The following is a 26,493-nucleotide window of genomic DNA, read 5'->3' on the forward strand; positions in this document are numbered from 1 at the left end:
TGTTGCTTGGCCAAATTAAAAGCCTGCTCGTGCAAGCCATTTCAGCTTATTACCTCGCCATTCGCTCGCATCTTAACGCGTAATTATAACACGTGCATAACTGCCCATTAATGTAATGACAGATGTGTGTATGTGTATATGTGTGTTACTGATAAAAATGCCGGCCGTGTAGTCATCCATCTGCCGGCCGAGTCGAGCACACAACAAGCCTCATTATGGACATTAATGACAGTGTTACCTGTCGTGCTGGGTGGCGCGTGATGCTGGCAGCCCAAAATGGATTCGTATATTTTAGTATCTGCGTGGCAGAGGCTGATGGCAGTTCATGTTTGTTGTCGCTGCTTATAATTATGATCCTTGGCCGAACGACTGGCACGGCGCCACTGAAGCTGAAGCGCATTTGCGGCGCGCAACTAAAGCCAAGAGCCGACTTTATATTTGAGTGAACGCGCGCATTCAATTACCAATGGACAAGAGTTGGCGCAGCACACACACGAATACATGACTTCTTATGTACACACAAGCATTTGTGTATATTTCGATAGAACTGCATGACTGACACTGACTGTGGATATGCTTTTATTCCAACTCTTTTTTTCATAAATAATGAAAGCGATTTTTCATCAAATTCTTCACTCGCGGCGAACGCGCCACGGCAACTACCTGTCTGACAGTGGCACATACATATGTATATGTATGTATGTGTATGCCACAGGCGCTCGTGTACGCCCATAGGCCACTACAATATGCACATATTAAGTGCAGTTGGTCGGAAATTGGAGACACCGCACACAGATAATGCCGCGGCATGGCAACGTTTGTGGAGAGCGCACAGCTCAAGCGCATATACATATATAAATTACCGCTTTCAATAAAATATGTTGAGTGATTGCAAATGTGAATGAATGAATGAATGCAGGCAGGCATTAATGGCTGAGTGACTTGCCGGATGAATGGATTACCATGTACCCGACGCTCTTCATGGCACAGCGAAACTGCTGGACGCATGATTTGCTTAGTTTGGCGAAAACCTGTTCTGTGATAGCGTATGGCGCTTCATAGACGACGCTTTATCGTGGTTTAACACTTTTTTAGGTGGTTAGCGAGGCTTCGAAGATGCAACCCTGTATGTCATAATTGTTATCAAGCTGGAGTTTCTATTTTTCTGGCGCGTCTTATAATAACAGTGACGAGCTCGTCTACTTCTGTTTTGTAATGTTTCCGTAAGCAATCGTACAAAGCAGCAGATTTCTTAATTTTATACCGGATTTCGTTAGTTAAGATTTTAAAGAAATTCCACAACCTTTAGTTCTAAATGTACAGTCCAAAATTCAAACATTTTAAAGATGAAAATTGGCGACGAATAAATGTGCCTCGGGTTCATTGATACAGCCTATTTTTGTCGAGATTCTTCCTCTTCTTTATTGGCGTAAACAAAGCTTACGTCGTTATAGTCAATTTTGAAAATGCGCGCCAGTTTTTTCTTTTTCGCAGCTTGGCCCCAATTGGAGATTCCAAGCGAAGACAGGTGCTTCTCTACTGGCCTGTCCAACGGAGTGGAGGTCTACCTCTTCCTCTGCTTCCACGGCGACTTCTGCGTCGAATACTTTCTCGACTGTTTTCGATCATTCTTAATTAGCTGCACTATGTCATTGTCGACGTACAGCTTACCGTTCCATCTCGAATACGATACTCGCTGTGGCCAATGCGCAAAGGACCATAAATCTTGCGCAGAACCTTTTTCTCGAAAAGGGGGGTGGTCTCTCATCCAAGGCTGTTTTCTTCCCTTCATTGTGGGTAATTTTTACGTGCCCCAGTATATACCCCGAGAAAGAATATTTCGCCTTCTCACCGTAAATTCAGCACATTATTCACGGGAAAATAGCTCGTGAAAGTCTTGTTTGTTTCTGAGATATCACCTTACCAGCATCTATTTGACCCAAAAGCGGCACCCTTTATGGTTAATGTAAAAATACTATCCATACAATGGTCACTGCCACGAACTATCCATACAATGCTCACCAGCAATGCCACGAACTCGTTACTATGGCATTAATTAAATTTATCAACTGCCAGAATATTCGTTGCCACTCGCCTCGTTGGCCAAGAGCAAAATAATCGGACATTTTCGTTATTACTATTGCAATGCATTTCGCTACATACAGTTAATTACACGCACTCAACCGTTTCGGTACTGGTTACAGGCATTTAATTAAAAATTACTTATGTATGATTACTTTCATGTACACAGAGGTAAACATATTACAAAAACAAAAAATATTGCACAGAGTTTTAATTGAGCGCGAATGCGTGGAATTGTGCACGTAAAATATTTACAACACCGTTATTTATTTACCTGCATATGTATCCATAAGAACAGTGCAAAAATCTGAATCAAAATTTAAAGCCAAAATGGCGAAATTTCTACTTACAACTACATAGTATAAAATAAAAATAAATTTTAAGAAAAATTTGCGCATGACTGATGTGTTTTTCTCCTGCTTTGCTAATTACTCCAGCTATTTGTACTAGTTGTTGTTTTTGTATAGCATGTCTTGCCGCATTAACTGTATTATCCGACTCACATTGCTTGTCAAGGCTCATTAACGCTTAGCTACTACAATTTACTACTCGACCACTCTCTTTCACATTCTTAAATATATTTGTTGTTGTTGTATTTTTTTTTTTTATTTGAAACCCCCCATATAAACGTAATAAATTTGTTTCAATGCAAATTCCGCTATGAATCAGTGCACTCGCCGACGAGAGCGATTAACGGCAGAAGATTCGCACCGCACAGCATTTAGAACGAGGCGCGGGGCGGGGTGTACACCAATGTATGTATTTATGGTATATACATAAATGTATGTACATACTTTTGTAAGCATGTGAATGCTAAACGCTATAAAAGCGATAAAAGAACTAGCGCTCTCACGCAGAGTGAAGAAGAACTGGCATAAATGCTAAGAATACAAGTTATGCGGGCTATTTGGGTGGGGTCGAGGTGGAGCCTGCGCCATTGAGAAGTAATAAGTAATTCACGGCCTGCCTAATGCCAAGAATGCGTTTCTTAAGCAAAGCAAATGTTAAATGATACGGCAGCAAAGAAAAAACCAGAAAAAACGTTAACTTTGGTTGCAACGGAGCTTGAATACCCCTCACAAATAACACAATTTGTTCGGATATTTCACCGTTGCGTTGTACAATAATCTACGTCAAATTTCGTAAAGGTATCTTGTTAAATAAAAAAAGATTTGGATACCAGAATTTGATTTTGAGCGGTCAGTTTCTATGACAGTTATTTGCTGTAGTGGGTCGATATCGACGGTACCGACAAATGAGCAGGTTCTTGGGGAGAACCAGGAAAATCAACCATCAAGAATTGTTACTCGAAGTTTAGACGTGGTGAAACTCTCATCGAAGACGGCGAACGCAGTGGACGTCCAAAAGAGGTTGTTAACGACGAAAACATCAAAAAAGTCCACAAAATAATTTTGGATGACCGTAAAGTGGAGTTGTTCGAGATGGCAGGCACTCTGAAGATATCAACTGAACGTGTACATCATAACCTTCACGAATATTTGGGTGTGAGAAAGCTCTGTGCAAAATAAGTGCCGCGCGAGCTCACTTTTGATCAAAAACAAAGACAAGTTGATGATTCGGCAATGGATGGAACATGACGCCATCCTTTCACTTCGAAATCCAATCGACAGTCATCCGAGTGGACTGCAAACAATGAACCCACTTAAAAGCGTGGAAAACACAACATACTGGCACGGTTATGGTGTCTGTATTTTGGGATGTGAATGCAATTATTTTTATTGACTACCTTGCAGAAGGAAGGACCATTAACAGCGACTATTACATACCGTTATTGGACCGTTTGAAGGTCGAAATCACCGAAAAACGCCCGCATTTAAAGAAAAAGAAAGTGCTGTTTCACCAAGACTTTGCACCGTGCCTCAAGACAGTGGAAACGAGGACCTTAATTCAGGAATTGGGGTTCGAATTGTTTCCTCATCCACAGCATTTTTCAGATCTAGCCCCCAGCCACTATTTTCTGTTCTGAGATTTCAAAAGAATGTTTGCAGGAGAGAAATTTTCGCCAAATGAAGCGGTGATCGCAGAAACTGAGCTCTATTCGAACTCCGAAGTTCCCTTCGCCTTCACGCTGAACTTAATATATCTCGTTAAGGGTATAAATATACAAAACTCCATAAAGCAGGGTGACAAGCGAATCGCCAACAATTTCGTAAGTGAGCACAATTATGTAAATGACTAATAAGATACAAAAAAAAAGAACACAAAAAAGAAGATATTCCGTAAAACTTTTAATCACGTTGGAATTAATCAATAACTTTGAATTGGCGAGAAAATGAGTGCGCAGCTTAAGCGCTTGGCGTGAGTAATGAGATTGGGCAGCGCACAGCCATAAATTCTAAGTAAAAATAGTAATAAACTGTGGGCGTCAATGCGGAGCGGACAGTGGGGGGCTAGCAGCACTATGAAGTTCAAACACGTTTTAGCTTGCAAAGCAGAATATGCTAGTTGTTGTTGCTAATAAATTGTTGTATCATAAAAGCGGTGAGCAGTGAGCGAGCGTGGGAGCGTGTGTGTGTGAGCGTTGTGATTAAGCAAGAAATTAACGATGAAAGCGATGAAAAAACGGCAAATCAAAATAAAAGCAAAAGCAGAGTGGACGCAAGGCGGCTGACAGAAGGGTGACGGTGACGTGACTTTAATTGTTAGTGCTGCCAGATGGATGAAGAATGTGTTTGGGAAATGTGTATAATAAATAGTAACGGAATCGTGCACGATTTGAATACGTGGCAGCTTGAAGCGATCGAACCATTGTTGTGTTACACGAACTGATACAGCATCGTCTCCGTAAACTTCACAAATTTCTTTGGTGGCTTGCGTGGCATTATTCCCTTTTTTATAGAAAAAATTTCAAAATATAGTGAATTTCTTTATTATTTTCACTCATTTTTGAACAGCTGTAATTTTTTTTCAACTTACAAATTTTTTTGAAGCTTAAAATCTAACATTTCCAACACTATATGGTATGACACAATGTGATTGGTAGCAGTGGAGATATACGACTGCAACAACATCTATTGACAAAATATGAAAAGAAACAAAAGTGACCTATATATTAGTCAGCGTAAGCTGGAATTTTATATACGTATGTATATATTAAGAAAGTAACTAATATATTGGTTACTCTGTCAGCGTAAGCTGGATATTATATGCTATATACTATACATAATATGATGTAGTGAATCGTAAGCAATAAAAAACTCAATTTCTATTTGTTTGACGATCAAAATCAATATCTATTTGCAAAGTTTTAGTTCAAAACTAAAGCGAAGTAATCTGAACAGCGCATTACCGTCCAAATGCTTTCCGTGAATGCGAGGGTTTGGTCAAGATTTTGTAATTTTAAAAATATTACGAATAATATGGCAACGCTGTAATGCGTGGTTGCAAATTTTGTTAATTTTTGCTGTTTTCTCGAAGACAAAGCGCTGATAGCCAACGGCTAATAAATTAAAATAAATCAAATACGCATATTTAAGGCAATTGCTTGTTATTGGTAATCAATTAAACTACGTATCAATCTTTTAACAGTGTATAAGTTTAACTCTTTGTTGTTGTTGTTAGAAATGATGACTTTATAAACGGCATTTAAACGTAGATTTTTATCTGCAAAATGCCTAATCATTTTGTTGTTGCTTTTAATGAAGATTACTTAATTTAATATGTTGCGTTTTCTTGTTGTTGTTGCTTCGCCTTTTGTCATCACGATTATCAAGTCGGCAGGCCAGTGAGTATTATACACAATAACACTTTTTTAATGATTCTGTCTCTGCTGAGAGCGATTATATTGTAATTATATGTTGCAGCTTGTTGTTGTTGTTGTAGCAATTGCTGTTGATAATGTCACTTCTGAATTGCATAAATTAAATGGTTTTTGCTAACAGTTATGAAAATTAAATGAGCACAACTTAAATGGGCGGATTCGTGAATAACAAAGCGCAAATGTATGTGTGTGTGTGTGTAGTTGAGCAAGCAGTTCTGAGTGTGTACGTGTGTATTTACGTGACTTGCATATGCACGGCGGAATTTGAATTGAATTTAGATTAGAAATGTGCAAACAAACATTCACTGCATTTATGCAAATGGAAAAACTTTTGTATGCGATTCACTCTAATTTCACAATTACATAGACAAAAGCATATGTGTGTGTGTGTGCTTATCACGCACACAGCCAAGCGGCGCGGCTATGCCGTTTATTAACTCAATGTTATTATAGAAAATTAGTAAATGCCGTTACGCAGGTTGCATACGATACACAATGCGGCCAAATTTTGGGCACAATTGTCCTTAACTAAACATAATTTTAGGCGCACATGCATATTTTATTAAATATTCGCATGGTAATTGAATTTATAATTTACAAATTGTATTTATTTAGCTTTGGATCTCGATTAGAAACATAAACTAAAATGTGTCTGTGTGTGTGTGCATTGAATGCCGTTGGCTTTGACTAATTAATTGCACATTTTGCTAAAATTAATTAAAACTGATTTATTGCATTGTTTTGTTTTAGTAATTGCAATTTTCTGATTGATTTAATTTTAATTGTATTGGATTAAAAAGCCAAACCTGGTCTCTAGCATCTTTTGAATTGAGGTTATTTGTGTTTCAGACAGCTTCTTAATTTAAACAATCATGATCGACTAATTTCTAATTAATTTAAATGAGGAGTTGCCAGGAAATCCAAACGCATTCACTTAATATTTTGGTGAAAAATAAATGTATAATGTTAAGCTGTGTCGAATGGAGCTAGGAAGGATACTCCGTACACATTACAGTCGGTTCTGCGGAACCAGTTAGGTAGGTAGATAGGAGTGCTACCTCAATTAGCGCAGGATACGCGATTTTGATGCACTAGTGTAGCATCTTATAATCTTTAGATCCCATTTAAACGCTGCGCTCAAATCATGGTACAGGACGGCGTTAAGTCCATAATCCTTTCTGTCCCAATCCACTAATTCCCTTATTCTTACAACAGAACTTGCTGCTGCTTGCCGACTAAAGACGTCTATGGGCAGCTCATTGAGCGCAGGAGTCGGACATATTGGAATTTAGCAGGCAGAGTAACCCATATACAGGTTACTTTAGCTGTGTGGGACAGAGAAATTGTTGTACCATCGAGTGAGTGAAGATTAAATTGTGGTATTTTGGTTCTATACGTGGAAAGCTTCAGTTTGTTATACTAAGCTTGATACCTAGTCCTTTATTCGTGGCTCGTAGGTAGAAACTTCGTAGGGCTCTTTAAAAAATCTCACTAATTGTGGAAAGAAAAATCGGTGATTACGAAAATATATAGATAAGAAAGATGCCTTATCGAAGGAATCTATCATTGGCTCAAAGAGAGTACATACGATCGACGGAACCGTAATTCTATCTATCTATCAACAAAAAAAAATCTGAAAAACTTTTTTAAAACAAAAGCAAAAGATATCCATAGATAATCGAATAGTTACCAACTTCGCTGGACCGAAAAAATCGCAAGCTTACCTGTAAATAAATATATTGTAATTTAATTAGAGTTTTAGCAAACAATTATAGTTACAATTAATATAATTTTATATACTTATACTTATACTTATATATACTCATCCGTACATATCAACAACTCATTTTCATTATAAGCCAGTTCAGAGAAAATTATTTTTCCAACAATAAAGGAATAAAATTATTGGAATTATATATGGCCCTAGACGGCAATAAAAAATTGTTCGCAAACAATAATTTGTGTCACCTGTGCTTTCCCAACAATCGTAAAATATTAGAAACAAAACAAATGTATACGAGTACTATTTATTTCTGCTGTTATGTGCTTTTCTAATTGACATAACCTTAAAAGCATGTAAAAAACTAAAGCTTTTAAGAGCTACTTAATTGCATGCTGCTGCAGTGAGAGTCTTCGCTGGGGTCGCCAAACGCTTGGAAAGCACTCCTTCCTTTAGCTGTTGTTGTGATCAACACAGACAATTCAAATTAAGAGCGAAATAAAGCAAAATCGCTTAAAAAAATACACGCGGCGAAAAAAAAGATGCAAAACTTGCGAAATATTGCAATCGCTGCCGCCAACCGGTTGCCAAATACACGCGAACCGCATGAACGCACCGCAAGCCGAACGTGCGAGTGAGGAAGCTCACGCGAGTCGAAGAAACGAGTTGGTGCTGCAACAGGTAGGATGAGGAGGGGTGTGCTGAAATAAACTAAAATTATATACCGTAACTAAAATAGTTGCAATGCGTGCGAACGCATAATGCGCACAGACGAAAAACACCGCGAGGAAGAGACGATGCATTTTCAAAAGCTGGCGCATAAACCGCAAACTATAAGCGTTGAGGAAAAGTCGCGTGACAAGCTAATACACTGCAGATATTATGAATATGAATGCTTGAGATAAGCTAAGACTTGCAAAGCTCATAAATAATATTAGAAAACTCGTTGGTAAATCAGCAGACGATCGCATACATTTTCTAGAGATCTGTCTTTTGTCTTTCGGCTATGTCAAGCTCAGCTGATTTAATGAGTGGAAGAAGCTGTTATGCAGGTGATTTTCCTTTCTTTAAGACCAGCTTATACATAATATATTGCTTCAATAAATGTCACTAGAGTTTCCTCATCGCCCACACAAAACCATGTTTGCAATTCATCATTTTTTATCGCTTGGAAATATAAAAACTAAAAAAAAAGAGAAAATATTTCCACAGTGCAATATTAGTTCATCGATAGAACCGGCAAAATTCTGCCGAGTTGACAATGCTTGGCCGGATAAAAATACGGGTACATTCTGGTTACGTAGACCCTACCGTCGTGGGAACAGCACCTCTTTTCCAATGATTTCAGATTCACTTAGAGTCTCCACATATATGTATTTGGTTTCTAAAGGTCTTTAACTACCCTATGTTAATTTAGGTTTCTGATTATATTTTATTTTCGTTAAAAAATGTTCATATTACAGAAAATCTTATAACCATACTCTAGGCAATTTGAAGTGATCTTGTAGAGAAATATAAATAATAAATATAGAAATCATTTCCATTATGTTCAGAAAATATTCAAAGGTTCTAACAGACAAAAAATATTTATGATAATGCATATGAATTCAGAATACCTAAAGAATTCTCGAAGTGTAGAAAAAGTAGCGACCGTCAAATTAAAATAACCTTTCTAAAATTAGCAATACGGAAAAAATCTGAAATGACGCATTAGCCGAAGCGCATAGCTAAAGATTGGCCGGGGAAGAAGCAATACGAAATGAAGTAATTCCAAAAAAGAAGGAAATCAACAGCAATAAAACCAGAAACGTGACGCCTTAACTAACAAATCACGAGCGAATTCGAGTACGTAATAGCGGCGACGCAACGAACAAAACAAAAACAAAAACAAGAAATAAAAAAAAAACAATAATGGTATTAAAAACGACAAAGTCAAAGGAAGCAAAGAAAAAATGTGAACAGCGAATATAAAAATAAAACCAAAATATGATGAGAAATTAAATGAATGCAATAAAAAGCAAAGATAAACGGCATTAATGAACAAGCAAAGCAAAACAAAACAAAACAAAACTAGTGGCACAAAATAATCTGCATGAATGTTATGTATGTCTTATGTATGTATGATATATACACATACACACATGTGCATGTAGAAAAAATCCCAACGATAACAAAAGCGATTAAAAAAGTTTATAAATAAAATAAAAGTAGCAACAATGCTAAGCATGGAAAAACATAGCAAATAAGACTAGAAAGACAGATAATGGGTCAACGGCGAAAAAAGTAGTTAATGACTTTGTGAAGTGCTAAAAGAAAGGTGGAAAGGTGTAAATATGTATTGTTGGTGTGGAGGTTGAAATGTTGAGGAAGCATTTTGGAATGATGTGTTTGTGAGGAAAGAAGTTTCAAATTACAAATCAATCTCGGAAAGAATATTTTTAATACGGTAACTGCTTTATAGACGTTAGGGAATAAGGAAGTGTTTGACTTTAGAAAATTAAAAAAAAAATAAATTTTTGAAAAAAAAAATAATTTTTTAAGGAAATTGAAATTTTGAAAAAAATTATTATTTTTTAAGGAAATTGAAATTTTTGAAAAAAAATAATAATTTTTTGAGGAAATTGAAATTTTTGAAAAAAAATCGTAATTTTCGAAAATAATTGAAATTTTTGAAAAATGATCCAAATTTGAAAAAATCTTTATTTATGAAACATCAAAATTTTTGAAAAATCGAAATTTTTGGAAAAGCCAAAATTTTTGAAAAGAATCGAAATTTAAAATAAAATCAAAATTTTTGAAAAACAATAATTTTTGAAACATCAAAATTTTGAAAATATCGAAATTTTTGAATAGAAATCAAATTTTTTGAAAAAAGTTGAAATTTTTATAAAAAAAACGAAATTTTGAAAAAAATAGAAATTTTGAAAAAAATAGAAATTTTGAAAAAAATCGAAATTTTAAAAAAATACGAAATTTTTCCTTATTCAAAAGATTTTTCAAAATTCAGAGTATTTCCGAAGTTATAGCCGTTTCTGTGTGCCGGCAACTGGACCGGTAAACGTTCACCTAAAACTTTAAACTCGTTTTTCTCGAAAGTACTTTTTGAGTTGGTTGACATATCTCAAGTTTTACTCGACCGATTCCTTTTATAAAAATCTGTTACAAGGAGACTTCGATTACTTGGTGCTTCATTTGACGAAAACTGTTGAATTTATGACAGATTTCTTTTATTTCCCTGTCGTTCAATTAGCTGCTAATTTCCTACCGGGCCTTCGTTAGAAACGCGATCAGTACAAGCTGTGTTATGGAAAAGAGGGAAATAGCCGGCCATTGAGTCAACCCGAGTATGCACAGAAACAGCCACAGCATTAAACGAACATTTGCGACTTTTCATCTTACGCTTTATGAACTTTATATGTACTTCAAAGTGAGGCGACAAAATTTAGTGATTTCATGACAATTTCACAGCTATAAAATTGTTTTAATGGAAATAAGTGCTTTTTGTAATAAAGCGAAAAGATGCAAAGATTTTATTATGGAAATTATTAAAGAACAAAAAACTGCGATTGCTATGGTTCGTTTTTCTAGAAAATTACGCTCAAATGTATGACTTTTGTTGATTTTTAAATAAAAAGTTTTTTCCGAACATTTCAAGAATTTTCTTGCAATTTAAGCATGTAAATTGTATGTATTTAATTCAAATATTGTGTGGTAGCACACAAAGTTATTAAAAAAATATTATTTTTAGCGGATTTCTAAAAATAATGAATAACAGTACATTGAAAAGTCATTGTTTCTCTTTATATGCCAGTGCTTTGTTTACTATTTCACTGTCAGTTTACTATTTCTGTTTCAAATTTATTGCGAGCAGCATGCAATGTAGCAGCAAATACCAAAAGTCGTTAAAATCCCACACATATAGTACATACATATGTACATGTACCTGCATATGTATATTTTCATAGAAATTAAATCTCATAAATATTCATAAAGTAGAATTCACGTAAATTGAAAACGTGAATGAGCGTTAGATTGGCTTCATTCGTTTCGTCTCATATTGGCATAAAGCCGGTTAGTAAATGAAATAAACTAATTGCGATTTCATAAATAATTCAGTAGACAAACGAGCTGTAAAATACTCAAAAATAAAATGCTAGTACCGCGATAATCCATGCGGCAATCGATCGCGAGGGATTTTGTCATAAAATAAGTGCATTCTAACGGAGTTAATTTTATTGCGAATAGAGCACAGAAAAATGGTCAATATATTTTTAAAAAGTTTTAAGGGCACCATTAAATCCTGCAATTTGAGCGCTTCCAACTGGTCAGTCGTGAGCTTGATGGTCAATTGAGAGCCCAGTATGATTTGTTGCAGAATCCTGTTGAAACCAAAGTCGCTTTGGGTACTAAATCGTTTCAGACAGTAATTTTTCTGAAAAAAGACTGGAGAGTTTTTTCTGGATTATACGCTCTAAATTTCCATCAGATTGTTCTACAAATTGAGTATCAGGACCCTTACGGCTTTAAATTGTTCCAAGCAGTAACTTCTTCTGACCGCAAACAAGTCGGGAGATTATAACTCTTTGCATGCCCAGCAAACTTCACTTGTCTCACACTTTTCCCTGTGGTTCGACCGCATCGAAACAGCACGTTTCCAGGTCCTACTGTAAGATGACTTCAATGACAAGCAATCCCCAAGCGGAGATTAGATATCCTTTACAACAACAACAACATGTGAATGGATTCAGTTACGCAATTTTTTACTTTTCTACTTTCCGTCTCTTTTCGAATTTACTGCCATTCGCACATATAAAATGTATATTTCAATACTATTGCTGAATGATTCACAAAGAAAAATAAAAATGAAAAATCTTATTATAATTCAAGCTTCGATAATCAATTGCGCTTCACTGAAACAATAGCCAATTAGCGCGCGTTCGCTCAGCGCTTCTAATCCTCAAGCTAATGTGTCACTCGCCTATTATTTCATAAGAATGGAAACTTAGATTGAGTAATTGCTATAACTGCTGTTCTAGCGTTAAGTATGCAAGTAAGTAAGCACTTAATGTAGATAATGACGCTACCAGTACATATGTATGTACATAGCGGAATCTAGTTTTCAAATCTTACGCCTCAAATTTTTGGTGAACACCGAATTAAATTAAAAATCAAGTCGTGTTTATAAATCTTTTTGCTGATTTCGACCTAACTTAGAGATAAGCTTAATTAAGTATGGCAAACACGCACACTTTTCCCCCCAACCAGTCCATCGAGACATAGTAGACGTGTACACATTGCATGCGTCGATTAGTGAAGCGTTCCGATCATTACTTAAAGCGGTTTGGGCGTTTTTCAAAAGTGCAACGAAGTGTGGAGCGTGTGCGCCGCCAGCAACAGTGCGCTGAGCTCGCTAAATGCATGCAAGCCCAGCGACGCGCGAAAAACTCAAAAGCTACATGCCGCTGTTTGGGTGGCAAGTGAATGCAGGCAATGCGCCGGGAAGTGTGTGGCAAAAATCTACGAACGCACAGTTATTTGCACAGCATAGCGCTGATTATGTAGATAGATTGTTCGTCGACTCGCTGCCCGCCTGCCTGCTGGCCTGCGTGGTTGGTGCATGCGCAGCCAGCAAGTCATTTTTAGTTCTTTTGCCTTTGCGTGTCAGGTTCAAGTCGGCTGAACAGTTATTTAGAAACCGGTGCTGCGTTCTTTGCTGTTGCCTTGCCGCCGTCTAACTGATTTCGGCAACCGAATGAGCACAAAATGTGCAGTGTGTTAATGACGATTGGTGCGTATGAAGTCGGGCGTTTCTTTGTTGAAACAACCTTGGTTAGCTTCAAGCTATGTTGAATTGCGATTTGCGCTACTTTCGTGTTGCTCAGATTTATATTTTGACTAGTGCAGCTATGCAATCTTGAGGCATTGAAAATGTAATGGAGATGAGGACTTGGTTGCCTTTAAAGCAGAATTAAATCCCGAGGAAATTATAAGTGATGTTGGAAACAAGCAATGATCTTTTATTTGTGTACAATAATTGCAGAACTTTAATATTCAATGAACTCGGTTGCGAAAGCCCTGTTATTCTACAAAACACAATACTGGCCAAATTTTGTTGGCATTTATTTAATAAAACTCACTTAGCACTATGCAAAGATCAGTGCAGAGCGTAATTTCTTAACCAGTAAGCTGGACATATGTATCTTTGGTAAGTGATGCTGGAAACAAGCAATGACCTTTTATGTGTGGATGTATGTAGTCAAGGTTCTTGACACAACTCGAGCTCTTCCGGGTAGCGAGTTGGGAATTTTATTGCGGAGAGACGCAGGAACACCGCCTCTGCCTCTATCCATCACTCGTCTTAAATATCTGGAAGCTTCGCAATTCAAATAACTAGACGAAGTATTAAACTTAGATATCAAGTCGCTCTTAAAGTTCGCAAAAAGCGTATAAGACAAATAATCAATAAACAGAACCTCCATCTGACTTTACTAAGAACCAGTAGGTCTATGTACTGCGTTACAGCCGGCCAGTATAACCTAACCAAACTAATGTCTTCAGCTAGAAAAAGTTATAAAGGGCTGAAATCTCAAGCTCCGATTATGAAATGCTACTGAAAGACCTTAATAATATTCACTCTAACGAGATTTGCACTTCTCCAGTCACCAAGTTTCTTCGCATATACAACTTTTAATTAGCTTACTTTTAAATGAAGAATACTCAATAAAAATGCATAAACCGCTCGTAGCGTTGCATCAAACTCCAACTCAGTTTCTATTAAATATATACCTTTATGTTTATACTTAATACAATTTGTTACTGTTGCCTATAGTCATTATAATTATGTCATAGTTTGTTCGAGCTAAATCTTGCAAATGACGTGAACCGTTGTGAACTGTAACTATTTTTTGCTATCCCCCTTCACTTTGTTGTTGTTATTGTGGTTGCTGTTGTTGTTGTATTACTATTATTATCATTATTATTATAGCGGGTACTTATTAGTATCGTTAGATACCCTTGTTAGAAAATTATTGATATTGTTTTTGTTGCCCCCCACCCAGAGTACATTATGTGCATGTGTTTGTAAGTCGAAAGTGGTTTGCTCACAGTCGGGTTTGCAATTGCAATTGCAATTGAGTGCTTGCACTGCAATTGAAGATTGCAATATACGCTGCTGTTGATTTGCTATTCAAATTACAAAGGTAATAAGCGAGCAAAAATAGCGAGCAAAGAAACAAAGCAACTGCGGGGAATAAAAATAATGATGATGGCACAAAGGACGTGCAAAATGACTATAAAGCGAGCGATATGGCAGCGACAGGCTATATTCATGTAATGAGCTATGTATGTATATGTATGTACTATGTGTTACACATCCTTACTTATACTTACACAACCCACAGGGAAAATTACATAATTTTTTTAAAAATCGTGAGATCACATGCACTTTAATTTTGCTGTTGTTTTTTAATGTGAAATTACAATTTTTAGTCGACATTTTTTTTTTAATTTTTTATGAATTAAATAAAATATTTTTTTTTTGAATTTTTTTAAGATTAAAAATATTTGTTTGTAGGTTTTGGGGTTTTTTTAAGAAAAAAAATTATTTTTTGTGGTTTTTAGTAAAATTTTTTATGAATTAATAAAAATAATTTTTATAATTTTTTTTTTGATTTTTTTTTTTAAGAGGCAAACAAAAATTGTTTTTAAGATAAAAAAATATTTTTTTTGGAAACTTTTTTTTTGAAAACTGTTTTTTAAGATAAAAAAAAATTTTTTGGCCTTTTTTTACTAAAAAAATATATTATTATAGTAGATATTTAGTAGAATATTTTTTATAATAAAAAATATATTTTTTTTAATATTCTTCTTTAAAATTCTTTTAAGATAAAATAAAATATTTTTTGTAATATAAAATTTTTTTGAGATAAAAAAAAATTTTTCTAAAAGAAAATTTTTTAAGGTAAAAAAATAATGGTTTTTTAGGAAATTTTTTTAAGATGCAAAAAATATATAATTTTTTTTACTAGCAGTTGTTTAATATATAAAGAAACATAACATTTTAAGAAAATTCATCATCGAACAACATAACAAAATCTTTTACATAACCTCACTTTTTATTAAAAGTATAGCGGTACCATGGTCATTTCGGACAGTATTGCGGTATTGTAAAAAAATTAAGGATTTTAAAGATCCGTGACATTTTTTTCGACAAAATTTTCAAAAACCATGCAGACACAGTTGCGAGCAAAATAATTGCATAAAAAATTAATACTTAATTTTTTTCTAAAAAGCCAAATTTCTATTACATTTTTCATATAAAAAATATGTTATCGACCTCTGAGAGAGAACAATGCCTCGATTCACTTTTTTCTTGAAAAACACGACGTAAAAATTTATCAAATTTTTTGCGCACCACAATGAAAACAATAAATTTGCGCTCAAGCCTCTTTCATAGAATAGGTAGGTTCTATTTATGCGCATACCTAACGTAAAAAAAGCACAAAAGCTACCTTTAACGACCCCAAAATTCAAAAGGCGTCATAGTCTGTACAGGAACCGAGCCGGAGCAGCTCATACATATTTACGCGCATAAATATTCCTGCTCCAAAAGCAATTGTCTGCTAAGCTAACGTCAATCAATGTTAAATTTTATTTAATGTGTGTACGTGGAAATTCTTGTATGTTTGTATGTAAGCACATATGAAAGTGTGTGTATGTGTGTGTGCAAATGGCGATGCCAGTGATGCCCAATATTTTCTACTCTCCAAAAACCCATAGCGATGAGAGTTAAAATATTCATAATCACCGAACAGAGACACGCACATACAAAAGCATAGATGCATGTATAGATGTGCATATGTATATTGCCGAGTGCTAACGCACCAAATAGTTGAAAAATGCAAATGAATGCTGAGGACACGGAAAATATACATACTTTTGCATAAAAGTGTGTATGTACATACAGATGTGCGTGGCAATGAACGAGAGTCGCTATGTGTAAGCTTAGGAAAGGTGTTAATGGACTGGGCGAGTGGAAAAAATGTCGGCAAAATGTCGAAAAGCGACACAAACAACCCAATCCACAGCAGCGACGGCCGGCGACACTAAACGGAAGAACCGATGATAAAAGCGAGCAAAAAAATGTATGGAAAAAATGGATTTTCGCGACAGATATGTAAAATTTAAAGACAGTACAAGTCTTTGGAACCACGAGCTATGGCAATGGCATGCACCTGAAAGTGCAACGCCGCTAAAAATGTGTGTGTAAATGCGCTCTGGGTAGCTATCCATACACGCCTAGGCAATAGTAAAGCTGCGGTTTTGGCGACAAATTTAGAAAATGGAAATTTTTAGATCTTCTATTTATTGAGGCTTACGAATTAAACTTCGGATTCCTTACGAAATCATTTCCTGCTGTTGTTTTAACGTAAAACAAACCTTCACTGAAGTAATATCAAGGTATGCTTCTGAATTCAAGCTTTCGGAGGGCTAAAAATCATTGAAGTACTATCGAGGTATGCTTCCTAGTTGACAGTCTGGGGAAGGATAAAAATCCGGATCCGTTCCGTTTACCTATGCATACCCGCTTATCGTGAGAAGGGTCAGTACCTCGATGCTTTTGCTTCGACTTTAACTAAATTTGATGCTTTCTAGTCAACCAGCCTTTAAAAGGAATCAATTTCCTCCATTATTGCCAAATAGCCAAACTCCTCTACAAGATTGGCAATTATAAACCAACTTTGAGATATTTTACATAGGGAATTAAACTTACAATACACAGTCGAATCGACGGTTGGAAGACAAAAAACCGACAACACAGAAGTTCTGCTAACAGCCATTGGTGGGCAGACGGGTCAACGTTGCACAGAAGAGCGCGCTAATTGAAATGAATAGAAGGCAAACAAACAGAACGAAAGACAAAATAAATGGGGCAACTGCCGGTGAATGAGAATGAGTTCGGTAAAGAACGGCGAGCAAACACACGGAAAAAAACAAAACAAGACGACTGCAGACCAAAGCACACATCGACGGCTAGGCAGACCGACAGACAGATAGCGCGACAGACCGACAAACCCACAAAAACGAACGAAATGTGATAAAAAGAACTAGAGTTGGAAATAGGTTTGTCAAGTGGTCTACAAGCCAACAGACATACAGCGAACCGAGCATTGATACAGATAAAGAATAAAACAGATGGAGAAAATCTATTAGAAGTGAGTACACGTTGCACGTTAGCAGACAACATACATACAGACATATGCTTTATACAAAAAATATAAGCAAGAAAAAAGTCAGCTTCGTCTGCACCGAAGCTATCATTCCCTACACACCACTATATATTATAGCATAACATTGTATACAATGATTTTTATCGTGATTTTCAACGGAGATGTGATTTGAAAGGTATGAGGGACCCTCTGGGGAGTTGGCTGGCAGCTGGCTCTATATACGTAAAGCAGGCAGGGTGTCCGTTCAGGGCTTAGGTGGCTCCCGCGTCACGATGTGATGTGATTTAAAAATCACGAGAGATCTAACGGGAAACTGGTTCTATATAAGTGAAGTAGGCACCGTGCCTGGACAGTGCTTAGGTGACTATCACCACTCGATGTGCTGTGATTAAAAAGATATGAGGTGAAATCACGGGAAGGTGGCTGCATTCTGGGTCTACATAAGTAAAGCAGGGACCGTGTCTGTTCGGTGCTTAGGTGACTATCGCCACTCGATGTGCTGTGATTAAAAAGACATGAGGTGATCTCACGGGAAGGTGGCTGCATTCTGGCTCTACATAAGTAAAGCAGGGACCGTGCCTGTTCGGTGCTTAGGTGACTGTCGCCCCTTGATGCGCTGTGATTAAAAAGGCATGAGGTGACCTCACTGGAAACTGGCTGCCAGCTGGCTCTATAAAAGAGAAGTAGGTTAACCAATTCTTATATTGGTACGCTATTTTCAGTTCCGACAAAGAAGCAGCTTCTTTAGGAGAAAAGGACGGTTTCAAGATTCCAGATCGATATCTCGATAACTGAGAGACTAGTTCACGTACATACAGACAAACAGGCATGGCTAAATCGACTCAACTGATCATTTATATATTTTTTTTATAGCGTATCATTTGCTCCCGAGTGTTACAAACATCGTGGCAAACTTGATATACCCTGTGCAGGGTATAAAATTACACAATACCCGCATGTTAGCAAGCTTGTAAACGCGCATTTCGTAGACTAAACTAGGCTGGCTGACTGACTGGCTATATGGCAGCAGCAGCAGCAGCAGCAGCATCGTCAACACCGCAGTTAGCGCGAACGATTTACATATTATGCGCCCGCAGACTCGGCAGGGGTCCACAACTCATGCTCAACTGCAAACACACATGCCAGAAACATATCACACACACACATATATAGTAAATGTACGTATATGTGATGGGAGTGCATGCTACCTTCACATGCATGAATATGCTTCTTCCACTACACTGCTTTTGTGTGGCGGCACATGCCAGGGCCAGCGGTTATGGCGGCGGTTGGTTTTGCAACGCATTTTTAAAAATTAGTGTGGGGCTAGCAGCAACAGCAACAACCACTACTGTTGGAGATAACAAACAAGAACAATGCAAAGACAAAGGGACACAAAAAACTGTATATGCAAATGAGCGGCAATCGCATGAGCATACATATGCATGTGTGCGTGTGTGAGCACTGATACGTGTATGGTTTTACCTTTCACTGTCGCACTTTGTTCGTCCAATTTAGTTTGTGCGATATTTGCATGCACCGTAAAACTTTTATTTTAATGATAGCTGTCATTATTAACACCAATATAACTTTAACTGTAGATGGTTATTGCTTTATATTGTTGTTGTGATTCCATAATGCTTAATTGAAACTTTTTTGCATGCAGAGGAAACATACCGACACATACATACATATAAGGATTTGTACTTGTAAAATGGTGCAATAAATAAAATGTTTGGTTGTAGCGGTCAACTAGACCATGTTTGGGGGACAAGGCTCAGGTTAGTTGTCATCGAAATCACCCAACGGAAGGTTAAGGAAACGTGCTGCGAGAGCATCTTCTTCTTCTTTACTGGGAACCGCTTACGTGGCTAAAGTCGAATTAACAGCGCGCCAGTCGATTCCTTTTTCGCAAGGTGGCGACAATGGAGTGAAGATTCCAAGCGAAGCCACCTGGTCCTTCCAACGGAGTGGAGGTCTTCCTCTTCCCTTGCTTCCCCCGGCGGGTACTGCGTCGAATACTTTCAGAGCTGGAGTGTTTTCCTCCATTCGGACGACATGACCTAGCCAGCTTGGCCGCAGTTTTTTAATTCGCTGAACTATGTCATATTGATATTTCATACAGCTCATCGTTCCTTAGAATACGATATTCGTCATGACCAACGTGCAAAGGACCTTCAATTTTTCGCAGAACTTTTCTCTCGAAAACTCCCAACGTCGACTCATCAGATGTTGTCATCGTCCATGCCTCTACATCATATAGCAGGACGGGAATAATGAATGACCAGAAGTAGGTTGAACAAGTCACACGAAAGAGAGTAGCCTTGTCTGAAACCTTGTTTGGTATCGAACGGCTCGGAGAGGTTCTTCCCGATCCTTGCTGAACTTTTGGTGTTGCTCAACGTCAGCCTACACAGCTGTATTAGTGTTGCGGGGACACCAAATTCAGACATCCCGGCATAAAGGCAGCTCCGTTTCGTGCTGTCAAAAGTAGCTTTGAAATCGACGAAGAGATGGTGAGTGTCGGTTCTCTTTTCACGGGAAATAAATGATTTAAAAAATCACAGAACGAACGTAAATGCCACTTGTAGAACTAATTTACAAACTCTGCAGGAAATAGCTGACTACTTTCAACACGAAGTAGCTACCCAAACTACCGCAAGCGCCACAATATTACTGGGGGCAAAACCCACATCTTCGCTACAAATGACTAGTAATATCCTTGTTTTTCACCAATTTACTGGCAACTGTCATTTGGAAAATTTATTATTTTCTTTTTACCATAAACCGATTATTTGGCTGAGTTGGCACGTTTTCGCACGCAATTGTTCCCTACAAGTATATATGGAAGAATACTTTTTTGCGTTCAACCTCTCTTTGGTGGTTTCAACATTTTATTGCATTTTAAATTGACTTTTCGCTCACGGGCGATGCTATTGTAATTGTTGTAGTTGTAAGCATTATACTTGCTAGCCAAAGGAGTGTTCTCACTTTCTTAGCACTGCCGGCTGTGTAATATATCAAAAGTTTTGAATGGCAGCTCATAGAAAGGTTATTGGCCAAATGGAGTTTCAGTATCGACTAACCATTGGGTGGTTAGTGGTTTTCAGAGTAGTTGAATGGGCCACCAGATGAAAATTCGTATATACCTACATACATATACATACATACATATGTATGTACATATGTAAACCTCATTGGTATAGCACGTTTTTGATTGTTTATTGGCTTCCGAGATATTGTGGTAGGCACTCAATTGCTGTTAGCGGCGCTGGGTATTGCGGTGGCATCGCTAACTAAAATTTATGGCTTGTGTGCAGCTGATTTATGGCAAATGCCGTGCTGTGGGTATATTAAGGCAATTAAAGCTAAAAATGAAATAAGTCTTACCTGTTGTAAGTAGTTGTTGCAATTACAGAATTTTATCAATTAATTAAATATTTATAATGGAAAAATTTTATTGAGTCAGTAGCATTAATAATTTTTACAATTGTGTGTTTTCCCAAATTAATCAAGCGTTATCACGTTGTGTTTATTTTGACGCTTATCATGCTATCACTGCTTTATGCACTACATAAACAGAAAGTGTGTGCACAACAAACCCTAAGCCAACTAGCAACTTTTTTCGAAACACTTAAGTAACATACAACATATGTATATAAATACTTACCACTTCCCGTAAAAACATACTCACATACATTATATACACATATACGTATGGGTATACGGAAACGTAATAGAAATTTAAACTTTCCACCAGTGCGCTAAATACGTAACTTTCAGGGGGTGCAGAAAATCTACAAAAGCTCTTTTCACTCTCGCTTTTATTTGTACGAGAGTGAAAAAGTGACTACGCTCTCTACAAAAATTCACTCAATTTTCTCTTTCATTCTCTGCTTCACCTTCTTTTCATACGTTTCCAATTTCATACATTTCATGTACCAATTGCCGTAATATTGCAAGCAAAACAAAAACAAAATACTGAAGAAGAAGCAACAAAAACAAAAACGATGATGAACTGAAGGCCCTACGCGGGGCGTAAAAACAAAATAAATAGACAGCACTAAATTCTAACCAATTCACTCGCACACCCAGCATGAATGCGATAACTACTGAACTTACCTCTTTACTGCGCGATTATTTGTCTTTTTCTAGCACAACATAATAGAAGCACGATTACAAACGTTTCATCGCGCCACTAACTTCTGTGCAAGCGAAATGTAACGATATCCAAAGTCTAGCGCGAAAAATCTGTCACTACAGTATTTCTCTCGCTCACTACAATGTAATAAAAAAGAAAATTTTCACCCAAATGTAATTGTAAGCATACACGGCACTCGAAATCAATTCATACACAATTGCACTAATTATTCACTTTTATTTGGTTTTTTCCTCAATTTTTTGCACTGTTAATTTATTTTAAACGCACATATACATTAGTTAAGAAATATCATAACTCGCCACACATTAATTGTCAAATTGGCATTAAGTTTATTCGCAAGTAACGCTTTGTTGACTTATCAAGTTTTTCATATTCACTTCTAACTTGCGTCTGACCACACGTGTATTTAAAAATTAAAAGTTTTTAGCTTAATATTGACGAGACGACGACTGGAAACAAACTGAATTTTTATTTCAGCTCTAGTCGCTGACTGCCACTGTCTTCAGCTGGTTGTGGTCAAGTCGTTGCCTGCTGATAATACTTTGGCTAAAAGAAAATGGTATGCTGCATGCGATCTGTAACGGGGTTGTGTCAGTCAGTCTCACATGTTTTTGGACCAAAATCGTTTGCCAGGAAAAAGCATGGAAAAAGATGGCTGCCGCTTCGATTTTTGATTACGAATGGAGTTTATATGAGTATGAGCGAAACAGCTGTATTCTCGAATGGAATTTTCTATGGCGAATGCTTTTGTTTTCTCAAGAACAGATGATTTTTGGCAGAGTTGTATTTCATAAAGCAGCATTGTTTACATGAATTTACTTTACCTAAAAATTATGATTATTATTAAAAAAATTAAGATATTTGAACGGCATAAATTAAATATGTTTAAGTGAAATTAAATTAATGATTAATTAATGAATAAAGTGTTTTAAAACTTTACATGAGTTAGCGTCATGAAGCGCCTAGCAATTCTAAATTTGCGGATCATACATAAATTTCGAAGCCAAAGGTTTGGAAGACAGCCAAAAATTTATTAAAAAGAAAATACAAACACAAATCACTTTTACAACAACTTTGTACATTTTTTAGCAATCAATTAATTAATAACATAACTACTCATTTTTGTCATAAATTAATGAATTCATGAAAGTTGTGCACAGGGAATCTGGCAACGTGATTTTACCGGTGAATTACCTTGTTATTGTGTAATTGTGAATGGTTAGTTTTGAGAAAAAGCAGAGCTAGTGAATAAAAGTATACGCGAAATTTCTTCATTCTGCAAAATACACAAATTATACCGTTTTGTCAATTGTTTAGTAAATTACTGTTCAATCGTTATTAAAATAAAGTAAATAGAAATACAAAAACAAAAATGCGTTGATATAGTTTTGGTGTCCGTATGTATTAAATATAGAAAGTTGTGTGCTTGTGATTGTGTTGGCCAAACTGTAGAGCAGTTCGAAGGAAAAACGTATGGTGTTCATTGATACAAATAATTTCATATTGTTGTAACTATGCAGAACATGGATTTGGACGTCGTAGCCGACGTGGTGTTTGTTATTGAGGCCACCGCTGTCAATGGCGCTTACATGAACGAGTTGAAGAGTAATTATATTGTGCCCACTATTGAACATTTCACAAAAGGTTGGCAGGGGGATGAAGGTGAATACCTAATCTCCGAACGGCACGCCACGCAATATGGCATTGTAATATACCGCACTGCTGCAAATTTATTAGATCCTGCCGTATCGACGTACGGGCCATTTGTTTGGCCGAAACAGGTGTTGGAAACAATTGAACAATTGCCATTGGTTGGTGGTGGTATGGATTCTTGTGCAAATATGTGTGAAGGCTTAGCTACAGCGCATTGTTGTTTTGAAGACATGAAGGAACGCCGCTCGCGTCTAATGATTGATGCTTTGAATGTACAACGTCATTGCATATTAATCTGCAATAGCCCACCATATTCTACACCTGTAATGGAATGCTGGAAACATATGGGAAAAACAGTGGAACAATTGGCGACATTATTTCATGAAAGAAAAATTAATTTCTCCATAATAGCACCACGCAAAATGCCGGTGTTATTCAAATTATTCATGAAAGCGGATGGTGATCAACCAGTTACTGCCAAAAATTATGCTAAAAACATCAGACATTTGGTTCTTCTTAAAGGATATCACTTGAAGGAACGCCCTCCTAGTCCAAATGCGAACACCGTCAATGTAGGTGGTGGTGGTGGAGTTATGCCTAATCAAATGGTTGTACCTGTCGGAGGTGGCGGAAATCCACAAATGCAACAACAGCAACAGCAGCAACAAGGTGGGCCAATGCAAATCGACAACACACAAGGACCTGTTCAAGGGTCACAAGGATCGCAGCATCCAGTTGGTGGTATGAACCAAAATCAACAGCAGCAATCTCAACAAGGACCAGGAGGACCTGTTTTAACTCCTCAACAATTGATGCAGCAACAACAACAACAGCAGCAGCAACAGCAACAACAGTTCGTGAACCAAAACCCGAATCAAAATCCGAACTTCCAGCCGAATGTTAACATAAATCCTCAGAATCGTTGGATGTTTCAAGCTAATCAACAGCAACAACCTGGTCAACCCCGTGCACCATTTATGGGCGGATCGGGAGGTATGCCGCCTGGTATGGGACCAGGTGGTCCAGGCCCAATAGGACCTGGTCAAAATCAAAATTCGGCATTAATTTCACAACTAAGCGCGCCACCCGGCCAAAATGTTAATCCTATGTTAGCACAGCAACAACAACAAATGCGAATACAAATGTTGAATCAACATCAGCAACAACAATTGCAGCAAATGCAGCAGCAACAGCAACAACTACAACAACAGCAGCAACAACAACAACAGCAACAGCAGAATCAATCTCAGCAGCAACAACAACAATCTATGAACAATGCAGGTGGACAGGGGCCCAACCAAAATGCAGCAGGAGGTGGTCCCGGCAACATGCAACAGCCAGTCTCCTCAACTTCGGGCGTTACTAGTGGCAATGATACCGCTCCGCATCCCCGAGATCGCGATAAGATTTGGTCTGGCGTTCTTGAGTGGAATGAAAAGAGCAAACCCGATCAACAGAAAGTAACTCGAACATTACAGTGCAGCGTGGCCACAAATTTCAAAGATGGCGAACCCGAAATTAAAGCCGATAATTGGCCACCAAAGCTATTAATGCAACTTATGCCGAAACACCTAGTGGGCAATATTGGTGGCCAGTTCTTAAAGGAATCTAAAATGGTGGTATTTAAACCCACGCAATGCGAGGCGCTGGATACGCTTTCCAAAGTGATGGCCACAGGTTTTGCCGGTTGCGTACACTTTACAAACCCTTCCGGACCGGCCTGTGAAATCAAGGTCTTAATCCTGCTGTACACGCAGGAGAAAAACGCCTTTCTTGGATTTATTCCTAATAATCAGACGATGTTTGTGGAACGTCTCAGAAAGGTTATACAACAGAAACAAATGGGTCATGGCCAGCAGCAGCAACAACAACAGCAGCAACAACAACAACACCAGCAACAGCAGCAGCATCAACAACAACAGCAACAAATGCAGAATGCCATGGGTAAGTAATTAGCAAAAAACGGTAGGCGCTCATTCTAATTTCATATTTAATTTCTACAGGTCAAATGCAAAATAACCTGCCGCCCAACGTAATGGCACAACAACAGCAACAGCAAAAACCTACTCCAATGGATGTGCAACATCAAATGGAACAACAGCAACAACAACAACAACAACAGCAGCAACAGCAACAAAATTACAATCAATATGCTCAGCAAATGAACATGCAAATGGGAGGACCCGGAGGTGGCCCGGGCGGACCCATAGCAGGAGGGGGAGGACCACCACCGGGAGTGATCGGCATGCAGCTCTCCGATCAAATGGTCGGTGGTGGTCCAATGCAGCAGCAGCATCAGCAGCAAATGAACTTATTGCAACAACAACAGCAACAGCGGATGCCCATGATGGGTGGACCGAATGCACAAATGCCACACGCCGTGGCGCAAGCAGCAGCAGCTGCAGCGGCCATGCAACAACAGCAGCAGCAACAACAGCAACAGCGCATGGTGCGTCCCATGATGAGCAACAATCCTGGCTTACGATTGCTGCTGCAACAACAATCAGCGCCTACCAATCAATTTCGGCCCCAAATGGGTGGTGGTGGTGGGCCAGGCGGTCCGGTGGTTGGGCAAATGGGTGGCGGCCCACCAAATCAAATGGGCGGTGGACCGGGTGGCGGTGTGCCTATGGGTGGGAATCGTCCGTATGATGAGAGTAACTTTGATTTTATGTAAATTGACGAGAGCCAATCGGTGGATATATACAGTTAAGTATGTGTTTACGTATGTATTATGTATGTCGAAAAAGAAATTGTTAGTCTCTTTCTATACTTTTGCAATTTTTCTTTTAGTATAACGTTATAAATAATTGATTTAATTTTTTAATAATAAACGACCATCTAAGCACACTTAAAGAAATAATAA

The 26,493-nt window shown here is 37.6% G+C and overlaps 2 protein-coding genes across 3 annotated transcripts in view; one reads left to right on the top strand and one right to left on the bottom strand.

Moving 5' to 3' along the window:
* Positions 1-22,565, bottom strand: part of LOC105230152 (7SK snRNA methylphosphate capping enzyme bin3) — a 135,452-nt gene extending 112,887 nt beyond the window's left edge. Inside the window, exon 1 of one of the 2 annotated variants that reach the window (XM_049452277.1) lies at positions 21,935-22,565. The gene's annotated coding sequence lies outside the window, so the exon portion shown is untranslated. The remainder of the gene's footprint in view (positions 1-21,934) is intronic. The other variant, XM_049452280.1, reaches the window with a different exon arrangement.
* A 629-nt stretch (positions 22,566-23,194) lies between these two features.
* On the top strand, positions 23,195-26,492 carry LOC105230150 (mediator of RNA polymerase II transcription subunit 25). Its single transcript, XM_011210757.4, has 2 exons — positions 23,195-25,571; positions 25,631-26,492. The coding sequence occupies exons 1-2, from the start codon at positions 23,489-23,491 to the stop codon at positions 26,302-26,304; spliced, it is 2,757 nt and encodes a 918-aa protein (XP_011209059.2). The 5' UTR covers positions 23,195-23,488; the 3' UTR covers positions 26,305-26,492.
* Position 26,493: the final 1 nt, after the last annotated feature.

This window comes from Bactrocera dorsalis, chromosome 3, assembly GCF_023373825.1.
Source record: "Bactrocera dorsalis isolate Fly_Bdor chromosome 3, ASM2337382v1, whole genome shotgun sequence".
NCBI classification, from domain to species: Eukaryota; Metazoa; Arthropoda; class Insecta; order Diptera; family Tephritidae; genus Bactrocera; species Bactrocera dorsalis.